The sequence below is a fragment of the Corvus kubaryi genome, unplaced genomic scaffold, assembly GCF_017639235.1.
Source record: "Corvus kubaryi isolate FWS band 111438036 unplaced genomic scaffold, C.kubaryi_AGA036_p1.0 split3-37296, whole genome shotgun sequence".
NCBI classification, from domain to species: Eukaryota; Metazoa; Chordata; class Aves; order Passeriformes; family Corvidae; genus Corvus; species Corvus kubaryi.
In genome coordinates this window covers 2846550-2871522 of record NW_024582086.1, presented here as the reverse complement: position 1 = coordinate 2871522, position 24973 = coordinate 2846550, and the positions used below count along the sequence as shown (strand labels likewise).

At 40.3% G+C, this 24973-nt stretch overlaps 1 protein-coding gene across 9 annotated transcripts in view; it reads left to right on the top strand.

Moving 5' to 3' along the window:
- The window catches only part of PALM2AKAP2 (PALM2 and AKAP2 fusion), a 266024-nt gene that overhangs the window by 206407 nt on the left and 34644 nt on the right, over positions 1–24973 (top strand). The window contains exon 1 of one of the 9 annotated variants that reach the window (XM_042015316.1): positions 6760–6999. The exons of 7 other annotated variants lie outside the window; for them this stretch is intronic. In XM_042015316.1, the coding sequence (XP_041871250.1) occupies positions 6940–6999 (60 nt within the window). In that variant the 5' untranslated portion in view covers positions 6760–6939. Of the gene's footprint in view, positions 1–6759; positions 7000–20379; positions 20386–24973 lie in introns of those variants that run through there. One more of the 9 variants, XM_042015317.1, reaches the window with a different exon arrangement.

Below are 24973 nucleotides of genomic sequence, written 5' to 3'. Positions count from 1 at the left end.
TTTTGCCCATATGCTTTCTGTATAAATACCTTCCTTATGTACCCAGGTGTTTCCCTGAGGGCTGACATTACTTATGTGGCAATACAAAGAGGATTTCTTCCCTCTTTGGTTATGATTACTCACCAGTCAGGGCATTTCCAAAAGGGATAGGGGCATGACTTGACACTGAAGTGGTTGCACAGGGGTCTGCATGGACAGCCAAGAGATGAAATCCTGACATACAATTTGAGATTAAAGGAGCTTTACTTGTTTAGTCTAGAAAATTGCAGACTGGGATATATCAAAAGTTTATATATGCATCAGGGAGGGAAACAACAAGAAGGGCAATAGGTTACTAATCAAATGGTCAGTACTGGAAAAAGAACAGAGATGAACTAGATATTAGTAGATGTGGATTAGAAACTAGAAGCCAGCCCTTGGGGATCAAAACTAAAACTGCCATGGCAACAGTGGGAACAAATTTTCTTTGTTTTTTTAAAGACAGAGTTTGAAGAATTCCATGAAGATGATAAGCTGTCGTGCTTTCCTGCTGCAACAGGTGATGGGACCAGATGACACAGGAAATCTTGTTTCCTTCTTCTCTCAGTCCAATTCATAACATGCATTTGTTAAAGTTCCTGAAGCAGTTTTGCAGTGGGGTCTGAGATATTGCAAATGGAAAGCGTATTTGTGAATTTGAACTGCACACAAACATTGTTTTGAACTGTGAGCTGAACAAATTTCACAGGATTAGGAGGGGGGATGCTGAGCTGGTGGCTCACTAGCTGACCACTCGAGGTAAATATGATGGTTAGGATACTGCAGTGTCAATTTATGATGTGTAATATGGGTGTTTGTTCAGTTGGAATCTGAATTTAGACAAATATGAACCACTCTTTCCATTCTTTTTATTGAGATTACTCTTCAGCCATATCATCAGACAGACAAGCAAACCCAGCATGGCCAGGGCAGAGGTGGGCAGGATAGCAGCAGCTCCTTTGGCCTGGCTTGCACTGCCCTGTAACTGTGGCTGCCTGCTCTCCTTGCATCAGTATCAAAACCACAGTGCCAGCACCTTTCAAGTGCTGTTGGGCTAGTGAAAAGCCTGTTTTTCCATCCATGGTGAGTTACACATGATCCCAATTGTTGTCATCTAAGTGCTTGTGATATTTTCTGCTAAACCACAAGAGGTTGCAGTTCCATGATTAGTACATAATTTCTTGTGTAGACAGCCCAGGGACACACTTGGCATATTACCTAGACAGGGACACCCTAGAAAAGCTGAAAAGGAGAACTGTTGGCCAGTTCTCAGTATTTTTCAGGACAGATTATGTACTATGTACTAAATCCCACTCTATCTTCTGTTCCTGTTGTTCCTTTTACACTGTGTGTCTCAGAGTTAGGATGATCTCTCTCTCTTTCCCCCCATAGCCGTTCCAGTGAAGATTTTAAGGGAGTTTCCTCTTCTCCTAATAGTTTCAGGACATTTGTCATCTTTCCCGCTTGTAAAAATGTTTGGCTTTTGGTCTTTCAGAGGTTAAAAGGTGGTCAAGCAGCAGTTGTATTTGTTTTGAAAAGAATGTGAGTGAAAATTCAGGATTTCCTGCTTAGGCAGAGCCTTGTGATTACCAGTGAATGAGCCCAGTCTAAAGCTCATTGCACTCTACAGCCAGATACCCACTTAAATTCCTTGTGTTGTGAGCCATGCCTTAGCAGCTAAACTAGAGAACCTAGAGCTAAACTGGGGATTGCATGATGTCTTCTTCCCGTGATTTTGGTGGTAGGATTTGTTTCACAACATGCTAGGAAGCACCAAGCCAAGTAATTTTCTGTATGATGTGAAAACCTCATTGATCACGCCTCGATATCATCACTAGTTGTTTGCAGTGCACAGATTGATGTATTCAAGGGAAGTTTTGCAATCAGTGACTGTTAAGATCTTAGCCTTCATGATCTCATGCATTCCTTCTGATAAATGCAGTCAAGAGTCACATTCATGTATAGCTGCAGAGCATTTGTACAAAATACCTTTTTCTTACACCCTTTCTTACTGCTTTTCCTTTCAAATGGAAGGTAGAAAATTGTGGTCCTCAAGTTTCTTTTGTTTACTTGAATTAATCTTTCTAGACAGTTAGTCCAGCCCGTAGTCACCTAGTTAGTATTACTTGTTCTCACTTTAAAATATTCTAAAAAAGTCTTTTTCTTGTGATGAAACAAGTTTTTCTAAGTGTTGAGAAAATAATTTAGTACTAGGCATTTAGTACACTTCTTGTATATGCTCTTATTGAAATAGTCCTTATGTTATTACTCCTTGGATCACCTAGTACTAGCTGATGGTGTAACCACTACACATTCTTGTTTTCCCAGAGATGGCACGTTTTTGTAAGGAAGATGGACATTGAATAATAGCAACAGTGTTGTATCCACAGAAGTTTACCAGAAAACAGTGGAGATGGGTTTTGTAAGAAGAAACAGTTTACTAGACTGACTAAAAAAAAAAAAAACAGGGAAAAAAAAAAAAGAAAAAACCCTAATGTTTTGGGCTCAGCACCCAATCATTAGCACACCTGCATAATAACTTGACTTTTTTTCACAAAGCAATAGGATGTTTTCTAGCTTCTCATGCTCCAGGCTTCACATCCAGGGTCCGGATAAAACTTTCCTGCTTTTTTTCAAGCTTCTCCATCTGTGTATGAAAATTTGCTTAGCCTTTGAGATATATGATTGGAAAAGACAGGCTTCTCATGTTGCTGATACTACATGTTTTGGTGTACTATCTGACATCTTGCATATACTGTCTGATGATAAAGATAACTTTGAATCTGTCTTTTATGTCACATATAAAATGGGGATTATGAAATGTTGTGCAACAGAAGAGGTAAGATGAACAAAATCATAAATTTAATTCAGGAGATTTAGAGACTGGCTGCTTTAAAATTTCTATCTTACTCCTTTCCAGCCTGGAGGCAGGAATGGATAATGAGGTTTTTATACCTGTAGGAGGATTCTTGCCATAGGAAGGGAAGAGCAGCAGTACAGTAGTACAGAATAACAGTAGTAAAAATAATAATAAAAAAGCAACAATACTAAAAATACCTGTCACTCTTTCCTGAGGAGCTTACCAGGCTGAATTCTTGAACTTTCTTGTTCAGTTCTGCAGTTCTTGTTTTTGCAATAAAGTGCTCATGACATTCAGTAATTACAGATGGAGACTATGCAGGATTAGACTCCCAAGTACTTTTGCCCAAATTTCATATCATCAAACCATGTATTTTGCAATTGTCAAACCTTGTGGTTATTTAAAGTCTTTGAGTGTTCATGGCCAAGACTGAGAGCCTCTGGCTCCTATGTGGCAATGGCAGTGTCCTTTGCCAGCCAGGCTACATTCTGTACGACAAGTACAAATTGTTCCCTACCTTTTGTAAGGGAATAAAGAGCACAGTGATGCCTTATTCCTCACACCACTTCTGTGTTTGCACATGCATATAGCATGGACAAAACCAAAGGCATTTCAGGGAATTTCAGATTCCCCTCTGTCAAATGTCAGAAGTGGTAAGCAGAGGAATGGAAGCGGAGGTCTTCCTCACACTTCTGGGACTGCAGTACACTCTCCTGCATGAGCCATTGCATTTCAGTGGGGCACTGAGGGACGAGGAAAATGTAATGAACCATTTCAATGGGCAGTAAAATGAAAAAAGAAAGTTTAAAATCTTGGGTGCCTTTTCTTCTTGGGTTCTTTGGATACCAAAACGAAAAAGGTACAATATGGATCAGTCTCATTCACTAATGTTATGTTAGGGATTAGTTCTGAAGTCTTCAAAGAAGGAAATAAATTAGCAGATGTCCTCATAAGCACACTCTTTGCACACACAAAATATGCTATAGACACCTCTCTGATAAAAGACACTGAAATTAAGTGATTTTTTCCGAGACGTCAGAGCCTGGGATTGAATTTGGTCTCCTAAATTCCAGTCTAATATTTTAGACACATGTGTTTTTCACAGCAGGAGGTTTTATCTCTTTGATGCAGTGTCTCATCTTCTTTACTCATGGACAACTGGAAGATAAACAACTTTTCTGGCTTCATCAGCTTGAATAAGTTCTTAACCTTATCCTAAGGCTTTGTATTTATTGGGAAATAAAAGAAGGGGTGGAAGTGCAGCACTAGTAAATCCTGTAGTGTCAGAGTCTCACAGGAAGTCGAATGACCCTTGCTTGAGAAACAAAAACCACAGAATATGGGTGTGATATTTATTGGTACGTGCTTTGCATTCTCCTCCAAGGACCAATTGCATTTTGCATCGCTACTGTAAATCCTGCCTACCTTTTCCAAGAAGATTTCAACACGAACTCTTCTGACAACAAGCCGCTGGAGGGAAATGCTGTGAGTGTTAGTATTTTGACTTCTGAGCCCTAGAAAGCTCTCCCCTGGTGTTAATGATTTTTGGTGAAAGGGAAGAATGACGGGCTTTCAGACACAGTGGGCATTCATTAGCATGTACTCTCTGTCAATAGACCCTGCTTGGATGGCACAGTCCCTTCTAGTGTGTCTGTTTGTTCGCTGTTTCTCCCTGAAGACAAGTCAACAATGGCATTGGCTTTCTGATCTTCATATGCAAATGTTTTTATTAACATCAGCGGCTCTGTGATCTCACTTAAAATTGGCTGTGGGCTGGAGATGTTTTAGTAGACCTGTTTTTTCCTAATTTAAAAGAAAGGGGGAAAAGCTTAGAGTGAAAGGGGAAAAAAGATGGCTTACTTCTGCAGAAAATAAGCAAATTATATTTGTATGTGTGTAAGGTCATAAAAGTTCAGATTATGCATTTTTAACTGTTTACTTGCATGAATTCTCTTTTCTTAATGCAAAAGATGTAAAAGCAGCTTCAATGTGTTGTTCACAGTTAATTAACTGTTCTAAATATGGCTGATATATCACCATATTTCCAGCTAGCTGGTTTCTGAGCTGTTCAAGAGCACTCAGTTGTTCCACTATGAAAATCAAAGATCAGAGGTCTTCTTTTTAAGAAGCTTGTTTAATATTCTATGTTAAGGTAAAACATTTTGTCATTAGTATTTTCCTTACGATCTCCTGGGTTTCAGGTATTTTTGCAGACTTAGTTCATTGTCAAGTCTGCAGAATTGTATCTTAGTACTTAGGTTGATCCATTCTGTATCTATATTCTCATTTAAATATGGAGTTTAAATGCTGTGGTATTTAGAGTTAGATACTGTGGTATAAACTTCATCATATAGGTAATGAGGAAAAAGAAAGAAGAGGAAAAAAAGAAAGTTACTAAGAAGGTACAAGATGAAGATGCATGCAGACAGGCTTGTTTGTTTGCCACATCATTTGTTTGCAAATCTGGCCATGAGAAGGTTCAAAGGATGTGTATAATGACCATTTCTCACCAAAATCCACAGTCCTACCCTTGGCTGTACTGAAGTAACTTAGTGTTGCTTTAGCAGAAGGCAGCATTTCCTCTATCTTGTGTTTTAACCTAAGTTCTCCTGTATCCATGTTAGTCCAGACCTCAGGTGTGTGTGTTATTGCCAAGTACTTGGTCAAATCAGTACTTTAGTAGGGTCTGGCTGTTTTCAGTGGCTGTCTGTCCCTTCATTGTCAAGAAAGACAAAATATTTATGGGGAGGAACATTTTTTCAGAGAATTTTCCTCACAGAACAGTAGTGTGTGCTCCAGTAGGACTCACAGAACTATGCTTTCTTTACATTGAGCTGAAGGGGGAGCAGTGCTGAGCCCAGCCTCCGTTCTCTGGTAGGAGTGTCTATAGAGACAACTCTTGTACAGTTCTTCCTGCATCCCTGTAATTTATTTGGGTGGCATTGCTGCAGTACAAGTACTGGAGATAAAATATTGAGGTACACTGAGTCAGATTTGAGTCGATATAAATCTAAAATTACTTCTTCTCCCTCTATTGAAGCTAAAGAAAGAAACCAGGACAATCTAGTTGCTTGATCTGTTTGTATGGACTTGGATCTGTGATGGTTTGTGCATACAAACAACTGCAATAAAAGAAAAGCAAATGTGGCAGTGGTATGTGTACAGCATCCCACTGTTTTCTGGGCAGGAGTAGGGTTCACAAGTGCCTTTTTGGTTCATCAATGAAATCACATAAAAGTAGAAAATAACTGAGCTTTGCTCTTTTACCAGTTTAATGTCTCTGAGAATAGGCCTTATTCTCTAATTGAAAAAATGATAACCATTGAGGAAAGTTAAACCATGAGCAAGGCTGCAGTATATCTTATTTTCAGCGTTGCAAAGACTTCAGTCGGGGGGTATTTTGGAGGAAACCTTTCAGTCTAATTTAGGGTGGTAATTTTATTTAATGTAGTGACTGTAACATGAGAGTGATCATAGCAGCTTCTGTGTGAATTTATTATTTATTATTATGCCGATTGCCAAGTAGAGGTCAGGATGCCGGAGACAGGGACAGGAGGGAATCCCTCCTGACAGGAGGAAGAGGGATTTCCTTTCAGTCAGGCTAAAAGGTAATAGCAAAAATAAAGAAGGTAAAGCTACAGATTGTCTCTGATAGCTGCTTCTGAACTTGTGAAGTAGAGTCAAATGCCTGCAATGGAAACACAAACAAACCCAAGATTTGCAGGAGAAGGAGCGACCCTGCCGTGACATTGTGTCCCCCATCCTCTCCTCTGAGAGGTGAGGAGTGGGAGGTTCAAAGGTTGTCATCCTATTTATGCTAATTGAGTTTGAGCTAAGCTCTTCCCGAGGAAAAAAGCCTCTTACTGAATTAGTTATTCAGTTCCTCGGGGTGCAAGTGGAATGGCTGTAACACTGTCTTAAGAGTCTGCTCGAGTGGCCCCTTGAAGAGTACATCTGAAAGATTTCTCTTTATTTAAGCATCCCTCAGATGCAAACCAACCCGGAGACCTGAGAGACTTGTGTGCCTTTTGCCATTTGTCTGTCTTCAAAAGGGGCCAAACATGTTCAGGTACACAGCACCCTGGCAGGTCCTCTGCTTGTCCATGGAGCAGGGTTTGAGGGTAAGAATGATTTATTTTTATAATATTGTTAAACAACCATAATTTGTAATTGCATGAATGTGCTGTAAAGGGGAGGCAGCATTAGAGCTACTTACACAGAAAATGAAGGATCTGTAGGGATGTGTCTTGTTCATTTCTTCATTGCATATTTTCAAATAGCTGTAACTTGAGGGAACAAGTCAGAAGTTCTGTGAAAACATATCGTGTATGTTTATATGTCTCTGCTTTTGTATTCATACATCAAACATACATCACTGTGTACCTCTGTGTAGGAAAATATTGTTAATAATTTTAAGTTCCATAGGCCCTTCTATCCTTAAGCTTTTGAAAGGTTTATAGGGATGGATTAATGAATTAAACCTCATAGCAGTCTTAGGAGACACATGTTAAGGTAGGATTGCAGTCTGGGTAAGTTTTTTATTCAAGGTCATGCATCAAGTCAGCAGCAAATAGGAGAGTGAAATCCAGAACTTCTGATTCTAAGTCACTCTAGTTGCTTAGTAATTGTTAGTTGTCTTCTAAATTGGATTTTCTTCAAAACCTTTAGTGTTGAGGATTCGCAAAAGTACAATTAACTGTAGCAGTAGAACAACTATGGTCAAGATTGGCATCTGAAAAGTGTAACCTTAAATTAATTTGGGTGTCATTATTTCTACACTTATTCTCACAGTACATGGCAGTATTCTTTTCCATGAAACCAGTTTACTAGTCTCTGATGGCATTTAATATGAAAGAGTTAGTTTGCAATTCAAAAATACCTATTGCATTTCCTCAGCTCTCCTGATATTATCACAACTCTTGAAACACTTGGTATGGGTTTTCTTTCCAAAAGTGCCAAATGACAGAAGATCTTTAAACTTTGAAAATAGGTTTATAGCTTCAGAAGTTGCAACAAAATACTGGAAATTATGGTTTCTAAATAGTGTCTCCTGATCTGTCTTTTTCTGTCTCCCTCCTTGAAAGAGGTGAGCCAAAAGAGGTGAACCAATATTAAAATGTTAACTGCACCATTTTGTTCTTACAACTAGCAAGACTTGTATCTCACTAGCTTTTATGATATCTGAAGTTTGATTTTTTCTATCAGTCTCTCTAGAAAGTGCGTACTTAAAAACAGAATGAGCAAGACCTGTGTACACCTATGTTTTCTATATGAGGACAGTTTGAATTCGTTGTTGCTAAGTCCATTTTGACTATTCCCTTTCTAATCCTTTTATCTTAAAGGATTCAACTATACAGATTGTATAGATCACTTATCAGTCATTACATAATCTTCTTTGGGATGGAGGTGGGATTTTGTGCTGTAAAAAGGGTGGCCCAGGACTTCCAAAGGGCTGGTATTTGTGAAATTTTCCAGCTGGAGCAGGTTCTCAGCTGGGTCTGGGATCCCTTTCAGCAGAGACTTTAGTTTCTCAACTATTCCTTACTATATCATGAAAGCTTACTTCTGAATAAATATGAATCTGCAATGTATGGTTTGCAAAATTAGCAGTTATCTAACCACAATTTCTGCAGAAGTTTCTCCCTTTTCCCCCTGGTGTCTTAATCAAGCATTACTGAAAAAAAACCCTCAGAAAGTCCATGAAGTGTTTTTTTTGTCCTGTTTCTATTTTAACATAGACAGATTCACAGTCATAAGTTACAGCATATCTGAGACACCCAGTATATTACCAGAAGCTATAGATGAAGAGAAAATTTGGCCATGTGTCCAGTGGGTCCCTGAAGGCATGGCATTCTTCATTGAATTCTATGCTGTACAGAACTGTGCAAGTACTAGAGCAATGATAATAAATTTTGGATGTTTGTATCCAAATGCATTAAGGTGTCAGAAAGCTGCCAGCATTGGCTGCAGTTCAGTGTCTGAGCTTCAGCTCAGGGTATTGCTTAAGCCAAAAATTAAATAGGGTGCCTGGGGAACACTCACATCAAATGAAATCAAGTGCCCACTTGCTGTCAAAAAAAGGTTAAAAGATTAAATATATTTACTGCCCTTGCAGGACAATATTGTGGTTGTGATACCAGCTCAGATAGGAATATGTGTATTTCTGTTCTAATTGCAATTCCTCAGGAGGATGGCCACTTCATGGAAGTAAGTGATACTCTCAGTGATACTCTCAGCTTTCTTTCCATAATTGCTTGCTCAAAATCAGCCAGAGATGGCTTCTCCCAAAAAAGTGGTACTGCATCCCTATATGGATGAAGTAATGACTGCTATGACTGTGCCAGGCTATGAAGTCGTAGCCTGCTGTCTGCATACCAGCCATTCATTGCAGATGTGCATGGACTACTAGCCAGGATCAAGCTGTGAAGTGTTTTATGTAGAGCTGTGCTCAGAAAGTCTGAATTCCACAGGACTTTCTCTGGGTAATGCTGGACTGGTTTAAAACTTCAAGTGTGGCAGCAATATGGAAGGTGTCCATAGCCCCCCATGTACAAATCTGCCTTCTATGTGTTTAAAATAAACAGTGCAGTTTAATATAAATGTTTGGATTTGTTACTTATTTGCATTTCTCTATTGCAATGAGTTAATCTAGTCAAGCCAGTGATAAGTTTCATATTACCTTTTGCCTGTGCAGACACTGTTGTACATTAATATTTATTAAATCATATTAATTAGACAGCTGATTAAAGTATACTGTCGAGGAGTATATTGCTGGAGGAAGGCTGCAGTATTTCTTCTCTCTTAGGCCCAGCCAAAGTCACCATTTAGCATTTCATACTTGAAAGACTGTCCAGCTCACCATTGCATGTGATCAGCATTCAGGCTTACAGCATGCTTCTGTTGAAGTCCACAGCAAAATTCTCCTTGATTTGGACTAGTGCAGGGTTGAGTGTACAAAGGTAATGTGATGGTAGTTTGAAGGTAATATTTATAGTGATGCCAAAAATGGAGAAGCTTTGCCAAAACATTATTGCTGGGGGCTTTGGAGTTAGCACAGGTATGATTAGTGAAAAGGCAGGGCTGCCTCTAGTCTCCTGGTACATAGCAAAACTGCTCTAAGGCTCATTAAGGGCACATCCAGGCAGTGCTGCAGTACAGATAATTTGTTTTAATGAACGCTGCTCATTTAAAAAGCTGTAATTTGTGCAAAGCCCTTAGGAAGTAAGGAGGAACTGCAGGAACATAAATTCCCTAAAGCAGAGTCGCAGTCTTTCCAGGTGTGTGACTAAAGGACATCATAAGCCTTACAAGAAACAAATAAAGGCTGTAAATCATCAGAGTTCTGCAGTTGCTCCATCAGGCTTGGCATTCTGATTTTTACTGAACTGTTGAGTCTGTATGTTTGCACTAAATTGTTTTGAATTAGATCAGAAAAAAAATGGAAAGGTCTTAACAGTAAAGGTCCTTTAATATTGTTGAGGTGCATTTGGCTGGGTGGGGTGGTGCTTTTCTTTTACACATACATCTCTTAGTTCTAGCGTCTCTAGATTTTTATATTTTATCAAGTGATGTGGTAAAGCCAGGATTTGGAAGAAATACTCATTATGATTACTGCAAATAATAGTTTCTAGCTGGTGGTTCCTGGATTCCAACTACCACATATTCCTAACTATGGCACTGAAAGCCAATACTTAACCAAAAGTGTTCTCAGTATGTCTCCAGTGATTCAGATGAATCAACTCATGGCTGCTTGTCTTCAGACTAAAGAGCTGATACAATTTCCTGACATTTTTCAGGCAGGAGAAGCTTGAGCGTGGTATCTAACATAACTCCCTAGCTCTTACAAGAACCTGTGTTGCCAGGCAAATAAACAGCACTGCACAGTGAAAAACAATCCTCTTGTCTTACATCTGAAGTGGTGTTTTCAGACTGATAATCTGTGTTGATAGCAAGTAGATACAAAAGCATGCTGCAAGGAGCTGACTTGCACTTAATATAATGCAGTAGCAGAAGATGACTCCAGTTGCATAGACTTGGATCACATACTGCCCGTTCTCTTCTCAACATAAAAGGTCCTAGCAAAGAATCTCAGTGTTCTATAAGGTAAACTTCAGAAGAGTGAGCCGTGAATGCCCACCGTGGCTGGATGGTGCTTGCTTGCACAGAAGTGTTTTTGTCCTCTCTGTACTGCCTTTTTTTTTTTTTTCTTTTTTTTTTGAGTGTTGGAAAGTGAGCATTTTGCTGGAAATCAGAGTTCATGTGACTGAAGGAGCATAGAAGAATTTTTAAAGAGTAACTATCTAAAAGAATTTTTAAAAGTAAAGAAAAGATTCTAGCTTTTTCTGGTAGCAGAGAAAAGCTTGGAAAAAAGTCAGACTCACTGTTAACAGCTTAAAAACATGAGGAAAATAAAAAGGCCTATATAGCCACATTTTTGTGCTGGCAATTCTTGGCTTCCTGGGACTTTAATAATGGCATCTGAGCAAATGGGATTATTTTTATTGCTGTTTGATTAGGGAGCTTTGGTTCCATCAAGTGCCAGCAATACCAGTTTGTGCACATTATTACAGTAACCTGGGTCATTTAATCTCTATTAATTGCTAGTCACACTGCTACACACTGCACTTAAACCACTTCTAGGCTGTTGTTTCTGTTCCTACGTGATGCCCTTCTGCCTTTCAAAAGTGTTCCCAGTTCTCTTCAACTTCTTTTTCCCTTCTTAGTTTTCAGTCTTTTAATGCTGACCCAATGGAACACAGGTCTGCTCTCACTGCCCTTTGTTTTTCATATGACTGAGAGATTGGAGACGGCCGAAGAAAGGAATGAGATAAATTGGGGAAAGGAGGAGTGATGATATCACCAAATTCCCTGACCTGTAAACAGAAGCTGTCCAGCTGAAGTGTCTTAAGCTGTTTTGAGCTGTCTACTATGTTTATTGTCCTCGTTCAGTGAGAGAGACTTTCAGGACTCCTTTTCAAGAGAGTTACAATTGTTGTGTTTGAGCTGCTGTGTACCTTCATTGCCGTCTCCTGGCAGTAAATTAGGAATTCTGATTATGTGTTTATGAATTTATCTGGGCCATTTTGGTATAAATTCTAAATAATTAAAACTTGTCTCCACTTCCCATTAGAATATCTTTGCTCGTTTTGTGCTGGGAAAACATACATGGATATAAATACAAAAACATTGAGCTTTTGCTGAAGTCAATTTTTTAATCATAATTCCTGGAAAAAGAACTTGTCCAAGCCATGGAAATCATCAGGGAAAACAGTTCTTGAGCAAAGTCATAGTAAAATATATCATTAATCATAACCCGCCCACATCTAGGTATTGTATCACCAGACACTTCACTGGGGGAAGGAACAGTACTGTTGATATTCATGACTCACTATATTCATGGGTTATAAAGTTAAAAGCATCAGCTGTGATCCCATTATGATTGGCATTGTGACACAGACTAGTGGATTTCCCCAAATTGATTTTTGTTTGGATTACATCTTATCTTTTAGAAAAACATCCAGTTTTGATTCCACATGTCCTATAAGGGAGTATTAATCACAGCCCTTAATAAATTGTTCCCTCCATTAATTATAACCACTGCTAAGGTCTTCCTGTTAGAAAATAGGCATTATTTTACTCATGGTCTTCCTGAACACTCCCCAGTGCAATCCGAAATGTCTTGTGCTCCTTCCTGCTCTGAGAGATAGGCTTTGTCTGAAAATTGCAGATTGGGAGGCTTTTTTGTTTGTTTTTTACCTTGCATAACCTGTGAGGTTGGAAGAAGTTATGGCTTATGGCTTTAATTACAGTCTGTCTAACTACCTGGAAAACATTCTCACTCTCTTCCTTCAAGTCTTACCCTTGTGATGCCAGCACACACCTGTGGCTGAGAAGAGTAATGTTGATGGCATGTGCGTGACCGCCACTTTTCATTCATACTGCTTTCATCTTGTTGTCACCTGATATTGCAGCCTGCCTTCATGTGTCCACCTCTTTGCTAAGCTCTCGTTGGAGGCTGTGACCAGGTTATTATTGCTGGTTTAGGACTAGGATTTTATCAAGAACATTGAGGTCCCCATCTGAGCTGTGCTGAGAGCTTCTGAGCATTTATCAGATTTCCTGATGAAATGGTCAAGGTGAAGTGCCTTAGTTAAGAGTTCTTTTCGCAGTTTCAGCATAGTTTAGGGCCGTACTTATATTACCATTTCCACTACGAAATTGCCATGTGCGTTGACATCAGACACATGCGGACTCATACTTAGGGTTGGATGAGGAGCACTGGCAGCCACTCACACCAGTTCCGAGATGAACCCAGGATCCATGTGGCCTCCAGCCTGAATTACTAAGCCAGAACGGTAGTTCTCCCAAACCCAGGAATGAGGCATCTGTGTGCAAACCAGAGCAGTGGGGGGGTCTGCAACACAGAGGTGTGAGTCTGGGTGAGCTCTGCTTTGAAGACATTCCCTTAATTATGCTGCAGGTTTGGGCAGTGCTTCTGTCGAATCACCTCACAAAGCTATGATCTTTTCTTTATTCTTTTTGAGACGCTAATTGGTAAGAAGTGATGTCGCTGCTAACGCACTGATAAGCACATTAGCTATGTTGTTAGTTGCTGAGATGTTCACAATTCCTTAGTTGAAGGCATATATTTCCTTTGGGTAATTTCTGCTTAGCTGACTTACTCAGCAATGCTCTGTCCACATGTGTTTCCTGAAATTATCAGCTGACATAATATGAAATACTGCTTCATGCATGTCTATACAAAGTTGGAAGGTACAGCAAAGCATGATGGTTTCCACTGAACAGAATACCAGGATGGTATGAATGGCGTTTCTGGGTAGAAAAACAAGACTCTTTCCATGCCCTCACAGAACAACACAGAGGTCCTACTCAGGGCCTGCCTAGGTCAAGTTGAATTATCCTTCTACAAGCTGGGTATTTTCCCTTGTAGTGGACAATGTGAATAATGATGGTCCTTGGTTAGGAGAAATGTCAGCCCTTGGACTGTGGTGTGGGTGTTTTAGACTCAACGATCAGCAAACTCTTGAAGTAGTCTTGGCAACTTTCCTATACAGGCTGTGGTGAAAATCAAGTAGTATTGTACTCCTTTCTTTTCAGAATCTGAGATTCTTAAGCACTGTAAGTTAGTGATTGGATTGGCATTCTAATGTATATTTTATTTTTCCTCTTGATGGGACAATGACAACCTCAAATTTGTCATTTATTGAATACTTGAAATTTAGCATTCAGATCTGAATGTATATACATCAGTAACATCTAGATCTATCTGTCCTAGAAACAGGTGTCAGAAACCAGTTCTGGGAGTTTGACCTTAAGCATCAGGATTCCAGCAGTTTTCTTTTAAGGGCCTGGTCTGTAGTGTTTGTGGTTCCTAAAAACAATGAGCTCTGCTTTCAATACATCTGGAGCTGGTCCAGATCTCTGCTGTTGTCCATGTGCAAACTGCCACTCACCATTCCAGAAGAGAGGCTGATTCCCACGTTCATCCCACTTGCAAACAGCAAAACAACTTGGTTTTTCTTCAAGTGGCTTTTTTTTCAGCAAGTGACTTTTTAATGGTACACTTGTATCCTTGTATTCACAGAATTGTTCAAAGTTCGTGGTGATTCTGAAGTGGTGCTGTGATTATGAGTTTAATTTTATTTGCCTTTTAATACTGCTAAGAGGATTTTTTTTCACCGGTGATGTAAGAAATGTTAAATGCTATCTGATGAAAATACATTTGTTATTTATAGGTAAATCCAATTATTTAGTTAGTTAATGGATCTTAAAAATAGCTATAAGAAATGGTCATTCATATATTTGCCAACAACTGCTTGCTATTTCCCTCCTGAAAAACATCCATTGTGATTGATTTGTGAGTATTCAGCTTTGTGAAAGGAAAGCCAGACCTGTTAGCATAGCTTTATATTGCATGTCAGAGAGAACAGACAAATCAGTGCTTATTGAGCCACCCTGTAATTGCATTAGTCTGTAAACTTCTGGTGGCCTGGTTTCCTCTCTTATTAAACGGAATGAGAAGGGCTGGAGACATGCTTGAATACTTGCACTTGTAGATTAGACATTTCCTTTTTTGGAGGTTGGCTTTACTGGCTTGGGTTTTTTTCCTTAAAAACGAGACATGGCTTTGGTCTGGTGTTATTTTTTGTTCTGCCAGAAAACTGTAATGCATTATGCAAAAATGTTCATTTGTTCTAAGCTAAGATTATTTATAGGTCAGAGTTCTCACATGATGAGTACTGCCAGTTTTAGGTCCTCATAAGGAATATGAATTCAATTTTGAGATTAGCTGTTGTATTTGTTTTTTTAGTTACAATAACTAATTTAGGTCCCTGCCTCATTTTGAGTGTGTCAGTTTTGATAAATGGTATTCACCTCACAAAACTCTGCTGTCACTTTGTGAGTTACAAAGTACATAAAAAGAAAAATAAAATAAATTTTCTTCTTCCTCATAAAAGTTCTTTTTGAACACTGAGTTCTTGTTAAGCTGTCAGTCAGAAAGGGAAACCACCAAATGTCAGTCAGGGTGGGGAGGAGGTAGGGGGCAGGCAGGGATTGCTGTGATGTTTTTGTTGTGTGAAAATCAGCTTGAGTTTTTTCCCAGCATCCTGAGTTTCTAAGCTCCTGCATTAAAACCAGAGAAGCCAAATGGGGGCAATAAAGTTAGACAGGTGCTTAAGCATTTTTTAAGGAGCCTACAGCAGGAGGAAGCAGTTTTGGGCAAGGGGAAGGAGTTTCTAATGGGATGCCACAGGCACGTATGGCTGCTTCAGCTGAGAGCTGCCTCTCTCCCAGTCTCTTCCCCAGGCCCTGTGGCTGCTCCTGAGAAAGTAAACAGCCAAGGTTTGCCCCAAATCTGCTGTATGACCTGTTCAGACCAGAGCTAGGCAAACACCAAACAAACAGCTTGTACTCCAAATGTTAGGCATTCAGCCTATAAGTAGTTACAGTTCCAGCCCTTTTACAGTATGTATTAATAATGCAAAACAAATATCGATGTTAACTCTCTCTAGCAAGCTAAAGCCCTGTTTACGACCCAGTTGTTCAGAGAAGCAGCAGTTAGAAATGAAAGCAAAGCTGAGATACTGTCTAAGGCTGTGATCCTGGAAGGGCAGATGGTGTCCTTGGAGTGCTCCATGGTTACACTGTTGCCCTTTTCGAAGGGTATATGTTCAGCTGTGGAAGGAAGAAAGATCAATACAAAACCCCAAAAAAGAACTGATTGCGGCATGAGTGTTTAGTTTGGTAGACAAAGGACAGCTGTCATAAGAAATTTCTCACAAGCCCCACACTGGCTCTTACTGACAACAGTCCTTGCCCTCCCTATGGTTGTGTGCAGAACGGTTGTCTGTGGGGGAAGAGGTTTCAAAATGGACAAATGTGTTAGAATTTCATGCTAGAGTAACGATCTTACAACAGGAGCTGTGAGTTGCATGGTTTCCCCTGTTGGTGGCTCCCTTTCAGTTGGTAATGCTCCACAAGTAATTCACAAGGTGGTAATCCAGCTCTTCCTCCCAGAGTTTGAAGCTGCTCTGCCTTTCCCCCTGAACCGTGTTACAATTTTGTGTGAAATTTTGGGCCAGTTTATGCTATGTATTGTAGGAAAGGACAGCTACACTGGAGGGTGAGGAGGTGTTGTCACAGAACCATTCACCAGCAGCTCCCAGGTAAAATCTCAGAGCCTTTACAAGGCATCTTGGGTGCAGTGTCATACTAAGGCATTAATGCCCAGGCATCTAATTCACAAGTTTGTTTCCTTGTCATGAGTCAAATATTTGACATGCTGCTTAATGCTTATTATTTTTTCAAGCATTTCACCAGTTTTAGGTTGTCGCAGTTTGGTGACCTCCTTAATTTTACAAAACCTTCATGGTTTTGTAAAATGGACTGAGAGGGTGGTCTGCTACAGAAAATGTTTTTTAAAATACTGATTGCAAATACTCTGTGAAATTAAGGTAATTTCCTGGCATGTTGTGAAACACCTAGATGCCTACAGTGTGGTTAGAGGTATTTGTATGGTGGGACTAGAAATACACAAGGTGTTGTTCTGCCCATTATCCCTGTAACAGCAAAAGAATGACAGAAAGGCGTTATGTATTTCTTCTTGTGCCTACACTTTCCAGACTGCATCCGTTAATACATGCAATTGCAGTGCCATCCCATGTTTCTCCAGTTGCCTCTGTGCAATTTTTCCTACAGGAGTATAGGTTGGGAAGACAATTCAAGCTGGGCAGCCTTTCCTTTGCTCAGAATTTGCCATGAGGTAGGATATATTGTTAAGTGCATAGATGCAAGAGATGAAGCTCAGCATAAAGTCATCCTCTGGCCCCACAGTTACCATAGTGAGAACTGCTCCCTGTCTGTTTCCCTCTAGACATATAGATAGATATAGATGGATAGATAGATAGATAGATAGATAGATAGATGCCACAAAGAGGAAGGGACAAGCTTGTTCTCCATGCAGGTGTGATTACTGCAATTCCTGAATGTTCGCTGCAGCAGAGAGCTTCTCACTGCTCCTACAGACAGCTGTAGACAGGGGACACAGACTAGAACAACATTTGCAATTACTTTCCAAACCCTGCATTCTTGTCATTGTTAGAGCCCTCATTTGCTGAGCAGTTGATTTGAGCCCAGGAAATCATTATGGGTTGATTTTATTGTTGCTATTATTGTAATAGGAGGAGGGAATTAAAAACAAATGCCTCAGTGCTGATGTTTGACTAGAGTGAGAGACTGATCTGTAAACCCAGATTGTAGCTGAACACTTGGAAAAGGCCAGGCAGGAGGACTGCTGGGCAGTTGATGAGCTGTGTTTCAGCATTATGTTCTGAGTGGGATCCATACACAGAACCTCAGTGGAAGCCAGCTTGGGCAGAGGCAGGGTGAATGGGCTCAAATCACAGGATGTTGCTATTGCAGGATGCTACATGGAAGGAACGTGGCTTGATGCACTTAGCATGACCTTTTTTACAAAGATGCAAGTAGGCAGTGGATCGAAGAAGCCAGAGGAAGAAGAGGAACAGCTGGCACTGAACAGAAAGCTTGAAGAAAACCAGTGATCAGTAGAAGGAAGAGAAAACATTCTGGAAAAAACTCAGGAAAGAGAAATTTCAGACGCACAAGTTAACATGTGTAATCACAATTGCAAGTTCTCCAGTCTCCAAGAAGGAGCAGCTCCTGTTTGTCTCTCACAAGTGATGGAGCAAAGAAGGCCTCTGGCAGGTGTCCCCCATGGAGCATCTGTAATACTCAAGGCTGGCCAAGAGTGACAACAAAAGAGTTTCCTCTTAAGTGACAGCAATGATGGGAGGCCTCCTGTCACTGATTGTTGTCTCAGGGTCTGGCCCATAGTTGGCAAGTGGTGAACCTTTTCATTAATAAATTAACTTGAAGATGTATCTTACAGCACACTGACGGGGCAGAGCACTTGGAGGGTAGGCTCCAGCAGCTAGGGAACCACTGTGTGTCTTCTCATCTGTTGCTTTGAGCAGTGTAGACTGCTGCAAGTGCATTTGCTATGTCTTGCAAGCAGAGGTAATGAGCTTAAGATTAGCAGTATAGCAATATTTGGAGAGGTAATTAGCAATATATGGAGAGCTTCAAAATGAACATTGTGTGTTCACAATGTGTGTTCACAGTGTATTTACAACTGCTGCAATGTCTTTTTGTCTTGGCAAAAGATGTAGGCAAGTCTTAGTGTGAAGGAAAATCAACCCTGTGAAAAAAAATAAAAACAAAAGAAAAAGGAGATAAACAGTTGCCCCAGATAATTCTGAGATTAGTAAACTTTCAACCAATAGCACAGTATTTATATAGTAAGATTTGAGGTCTGTCAATACTTAACAGTTTGCACTGTCTGTGTACAGGGCCTGATTCATGTGTTTCATCTCTAATGACAAGAAACTGACAGATACCACAACACTGCCCAGTTAGGGTATCAGCAACAGTCCTAAAAGCTCTCTATTTCACACAAGAATACAGATTTACAGAGAGCTTTTCACTATCAGTTCTTAAATGAGGACTTAAATAAATTTGCAGGAGGATAATTTTTAGAAAACGAAAATCATGTCATTAAGAAATCATGTAATGTTCTTATCAATAAAAATAGGCTCTTCCACATGTGCTCTGAATTAATTATCACACAGGTAAAAGTTACCTGTAGCCAGCCCTTTAATAAGGCTTGGGTATTACACATCTTTTATTCAAATTGATACTTCTTTTGAAGTGCACATGAGTTTCACAGTCTCAGACTTCAAGATTAAGTATGTGCAAACCTGTATGCACATGTGTTGATTTTCAGAGTGCCTTACCTTTTCCTTCATTTATGTGAACTTGAGCATCTACCTTGTCCTAGGACAAGTTGTGCTGCTTGGGAATGTCTTGTATTTGTGAGGGGTTTCTGCCTCACTACAGTAAATCTCCTTCAGCATTCTTCTTCACTTCCCCCTCCAGAGTGTGAAAGACAGTTCAGATGTTTCCTACCCAGCATTTTTTTAAATAAGAAAATATTACTGCATCAGAGGAGTGTGCTTATAGTGGCACATGGTGCTTGTTTCAGTCCATTTACTGTCAGCAAGCTCATTCCTGTTCTTGCCTGTTTAATTTTATAGTTGAATCTTGTGTCTCAGAAAGCTATGGAATTTCAGGGGGGATCCTGATTTTCAGGAGAATTCATGTTGTTGTATTGCATTTCACTTGCTTAGAGAGAACCGAATTATTTGCACTGATTAATTACTTGAAGAATGAGCTCAGTTTTAATGCTGAACTTATGTAGGATATTATGCTGCAATTGTATCTACACTTCTTTGCACATTGCCATCAATTCAGTGAAGCTTAGTTTTATAGCAGGGAGCATTAGAGGAAGTTTATAATGACTTGGAAGATAAACCAGCCTGACACAAGCTTATCAGTAAGACACTACTAGAAAAATTTAAGTAATTGCCTCTAAATGCTAGAAAATCACTGTGATCGGGGAATGCATGTTTGTGTTTCTTTTGTAGTTGAAGATGCCTTAACATTTCCTGAAATGTTCATTTGATTAAGCATCACAGTTCTTATCTTTGTTTGTGTGGAGTCTTGCTGGATGGCATCATCCTCCACTGTCGATAGATGTATGCCTAAGACTTAAGCTTGTGACCAGTAGACATCTTCCTTGTGCTTGCATTTCCCACATCTTTCTGGAGTCATAGGAAAGCAAGAATATTCATTTCTTGAAGGTTTTTATGAAATGAACTTAAGCTGTGGTTTTAGACCAGAAATGGCCTGCCTGTACCTCCTAAGGTGTGTTCAGCAGTTCTTCAAGGAAAATGCAATTGTTTGAATCCTGAGCTCTTGCGAAGTTTAGCCTCAGAATTTGCTGCCTGTCACAGGAGAAACTTAACATCAGTTGGCCAGTCAGCATCGTTGTGGTGCTATGCAGGATTCCCTCTGAACACTCTGCTGGTGCTGGGTGATGGTGAAGGGCAGGGGGTTCAGGGTTTGGGGTGAGAGGGAGGAAATCAGGGGAAAAGAGTTTGAAGGATCTTTTCCCTGGCATAAAGTAATTTTATTGCTGCTACTGTTGTTCGATAAAGAGAGCTACCCTGTTTAGAAAAAAACAGCTACCCTATTAATGAAACAAATGAATTGTTATAGAATAAAGTTGGGTGTGTTTTGACCAATTTGCCAATATTAAGTGTAGAAGAAATAACAGCTGAGTAATTGCAGCAAAAGAAGCATTAAATGCAGCTTGAAACACACACATATTTTCTAAGCTTGGGGCCGTTTGCCATTTTGTAGTATTAATCTTGGTTTGTAGTAGACTGCTTATAATCAATTTATGTTGATAAGCTGTCCTGTGCTTCTTACTGGTCTCCTTTAGGTAAATGGCAGATAGCAGTGAGTGCTGTTATTGTAAACAAGTGTTCTTTTTTGTTCTAGATGGTTGAGATCTCTCCTTTCCAATCTTTTGTGTATGTGTTTAGTTAAAGTACTGTGTCTGTTCAAAGCTACAGCAACTCTGCATCTAGAAGACCACCACATGGGAAAGAGTTTGACTCCACAAAGAAATTATGCTTCCCGTAACTCTGAACATTACTCTCTGTTTTGCAAGTGCAGGACATGTAACTTTGCAAGATGGCAAGAGTTAAGAAGCTTAAGATTTTGGCTGAATTAATAGAAATTAACAAACATAACTCCATCTTGCAAGACTGGGAGTCTGGGAGTTACCTAAACATTTTGTTCTGTTTAAAACCAAACATTTTTCTATCAGCTTTTTCAAAATTCCTGAGGATCTTTGTTTCCAGCCACCTTATCTAAACAAATCAAAACAAACACTGTGCATAGGTTCCTTGCTACCACAATAAATTGCTTGTTTTAACTGGGGTGGTTGTGGACTGGTTTGATTTGGGATATTTTTCCTTGTCTTTTGTGTTTGCCTGAGAAACAGCCTCAGCGTGTAGGATGACAGGTCATCTCAAGTGCTAACAACATTTAAAATCATTCCAGAGAAAGCTTCTTCAAATTACCTTGTGTTTAGGAGAGGCAGGAGCCTGCACAGGACCATTCCCATTGGGCAGCTGATAGAGGACTGCTCAGTTATCCCTTTGGTGTCCATGCACAACTCACACCTAGAGCACAGAGCAGCTATAGATGGCTTGCAGCAGGGCAGAGTGGCTTCCTACTCCTACTGTGAGTGCAGGTCAGGCCAGCTTGGGTTATCTCACCTTGAAGACTAAGGAGGCACTCAGATGCTTGCATACCCCTCCAGTGAGAGATGCTTAAGTAAGCTTTAGACTTTTAAACCTCAGAAGAGTGGAGGTGAAGAGTTTACTGCAAAGTGACTGTAGTACATGGCCACAGGAATCACACTGTGTGATGACAGTGGTCACATGTGACGTCACAGGTTGTGGAGTTTTCACCCACCTCAGTACCCACAACAAAAGTGTGTGGGTAAGACAGCACTTTTGAGAGGCACTGAAAAAGTGGAGAAAAGACAAGAGGAAGTCCTTCCCCCACTAAATGGCTTGCAACAAACCCAAGTAACTTTTCATTTCTGATTCCTTGTTTGCATGCGAAAGCACATAAGGAGATGAGCAGCTCCTTAAATATTAACTGTCAGTATCTGAGGAAAAGAAGTAAGTGGGATGCTGTATGACCTTTCTCACTTTTTTTTCCAGCCTTCATCTTTTCATGACACGTAGCATTCTCAGCTGATTGGCATTTATGGCTCCATCCCTGGTAGTTTTGACAAGGTATTTTATGTTTGCTCTGCTGGGAGTAGTAAACATGCCACATGCCACTTTGTTTTTGAATGGAGAATGCCCCCAAAGCCCCAGTTTTCAGAGCAATCAAGTGTGAACACATCTTTTAAGAAGTTTTACCTGTTCAGCATGGAAATACAAATGAAGACCAGTTTTAGCATTGGAAATGAATTTCAATCCAAATGGCATCAAGAGAGGGCCTCCAGGTATTCTTTGGGTTGTGTTGAACACAAACTCTTCGTTTTCACCAGGGTTAAAGGTTTCCTACTTACGTTACGTAGCCCAGCTTCCAGGGTGAGTAGACATTCATGTGAGTACACGTACAGACTGGAGGCTTTTTTTTTTCCAGAGAAGCCATAGTCTTTTTCTGCCATAAGAACACACAGCCCTGACAGTAAGCAGTGTCAGAGCAGTAAGCAGTGTCCCATGTGAAAGTGGCAGCAAAAAACAGCTACTTTGCACCTCCTCACTGCAAATCATCAGAAAATGCAAAGCACTAGTGAAATGTAAGAGCCCCCTCTGCTCCCTCATTAAGGGTTAATGTGAAGGTTTCCTATTGGAATTTATTTTGGTAGCCATCCTTGAGTAATTCATGCTGAGCAGTTATTCTCCTGCTGCTACAGAGGCAGTCAAGACTTTGTCTGAAACACGGGTTTCAGGTGGGGGGTCCTCTCTGGAAAGGAGAGGTTTGAGGTGTGAGTGTGCTGTCCATACTGCCGATCTCAGAAACTGGTTTTATTTCTCTCTTACACTGGTTGTCTCATACTGTTCTTCTTCATAAGAACAGCAGGTCTGGTTACAGTGCCAGGGGAAATTAAACTGACAGAGCCAATTTGTACTCATAAAATAAATAAAAGTGGCCTTTGGGTTTAAAGCGTGTGATTTCCTCAGAAGGAAGAGGAAGAACAATTAAGATTGCTCACCAGATTAAATTCTTTGTAATTGCTTGTTTTCAAATAGCCCCTTAAACAAGAGGAAATATCCAAGAAAACTATTTATTTTAAAAAAGTTTTTGTTGCAAAAAGGAATTCTGTCAAACTGCCTTCCCTGGCTGTTAGGAGCTGTCTCTGCCAAAAAATTGAAAATTAGCTTGTGAGCAAGTATGATTGGACTGGCATCACAGGTGAATGGGCACCTGCTCAGAAAACTACATCCCCTCCCCTAAGATGTGCTCCCTGCCTCTCTTCATCCTGATGGGGCCATGCAGAGAGGTCAGAAATGTTTTACCTGGAGAGAAGGCTGGGGAATGGAGCAATTCACTTAAAAGTGAAAAAGCACTGAACCAGCGAGTGACAGGCTGGCATTAAAAGCCTTACCATATGTCCTGTGTGTTTGTTGTTTTACTCTGGTTCCTTGCACAGGATGCCCTCTGATATTCACCACCCATATTTAATCCTCTGCTGGCTTGGTAAGGGTAGATTTGTAGAGGAGGTATTAAAAATGAGAAGGAGAGCCTTAAAATGTTTAGTAAACTCCAGCAGTCGTGTGCTTAAGCACCAGTTTTGCTTCCAGCAGCCAGCCTTCTGTGGCACTTCATTTTACAGTCCCAGACAGAGATGTCTGTGGAGATCATAGTTTGAAAATATTGAGCAGAAGTGGTGACCCTGGGCCTGTCAGACCTTCCCTCACGTGCAGGCAACTTTGCTGTCATAGAGAGGAGAACAATAGCACTTCCTCCAGTGAGGTATGTCATGAAAAGACTGCTGATACAGAAGGGGGTAAGGGAAGAGTTTCGATACTTGTTTTTTCTTCTGCTATTGCACATCATTAATTTAATAGTCATTTAATAGTCATAATGGTGGTAGTCCAACAGACTCAGAAAGTCAGGCAGGGTATTTACTCCCTGAACAGGAAGGGGATGCACAAGAGGATTTGTTTCATTTATGTTAAGCTCTTATACTTTCCATGAAGAGGAACACTTTTTTTTTCCTTTTCTTTTTTTCCCTCTTTTTTTACCCTTTTCCCACAAGTTAAAAGAGCAGAATTAACCCTTTACAAGGTTGTAACAATGACTCTGTGGTTCAAGTGGTACAGGTACCTCCCGTGTGGGAAGGTGTTTGGGCTGATAGGGAAGCATCTGTGGCCTGAGGTAACTGAAAGGGCTTGTGCTGTAATTTTGTTACTGCTTAATCAGAAGATACAACACTGCAAATCACTGTTTCTGCCACATTTTTAAAAAATGTGTGTTGAACCAAAACCCTAAGCTGAAACCAGCTGCTAAAATCTGGTGTGTTCTCTCCCAGAAACAGTCATAGTGTAGCTTGTGCCCTACATTCAGCGCCTCATCATGTATAATGAAGAGGGTACATGATGTATTTCCTTCACAGAGGAGGGCTGTTTCAGATTAAAGATGCCTCCCAAAGCGAAGGCCCTGGCAGAGAACTTGGTGCCACCTACATATTTTTCCTTGACTGGTTGAGGTCTTGCTTACACACCTCATCTGCCTCTACAGGTGGCCTCTTGGCATGGGCAGAGCAGTCGTGTGGCCACTCAGCACCAGCATTCCACACGACCTGCCACTCTGAGAGACGAGTTTGGCTGCAGACCTAAGGATCCTCAGAGCTACAGAAAAAAAATAGGAGTTGCCTGCTTACACTAACATTTCATACATACAGATTTGGCCATGAAACGCAGCGTGCTTGGATATAATGTGCTTTTGTGCTGCAAATTTGGAAGATTAGGGTCTGAAGCAGGTAAATCACTTTGTAAGGGTCCTTTTTTTTCTCAGATTCGGAGGCCAGCACTCTGTCTTTTGTAGTCTTGCCCTTGATGTCTCTAGAAGATAGTATTTGCTGATGGTTCAGCAGATCTCTGATACTGATAGAGACTC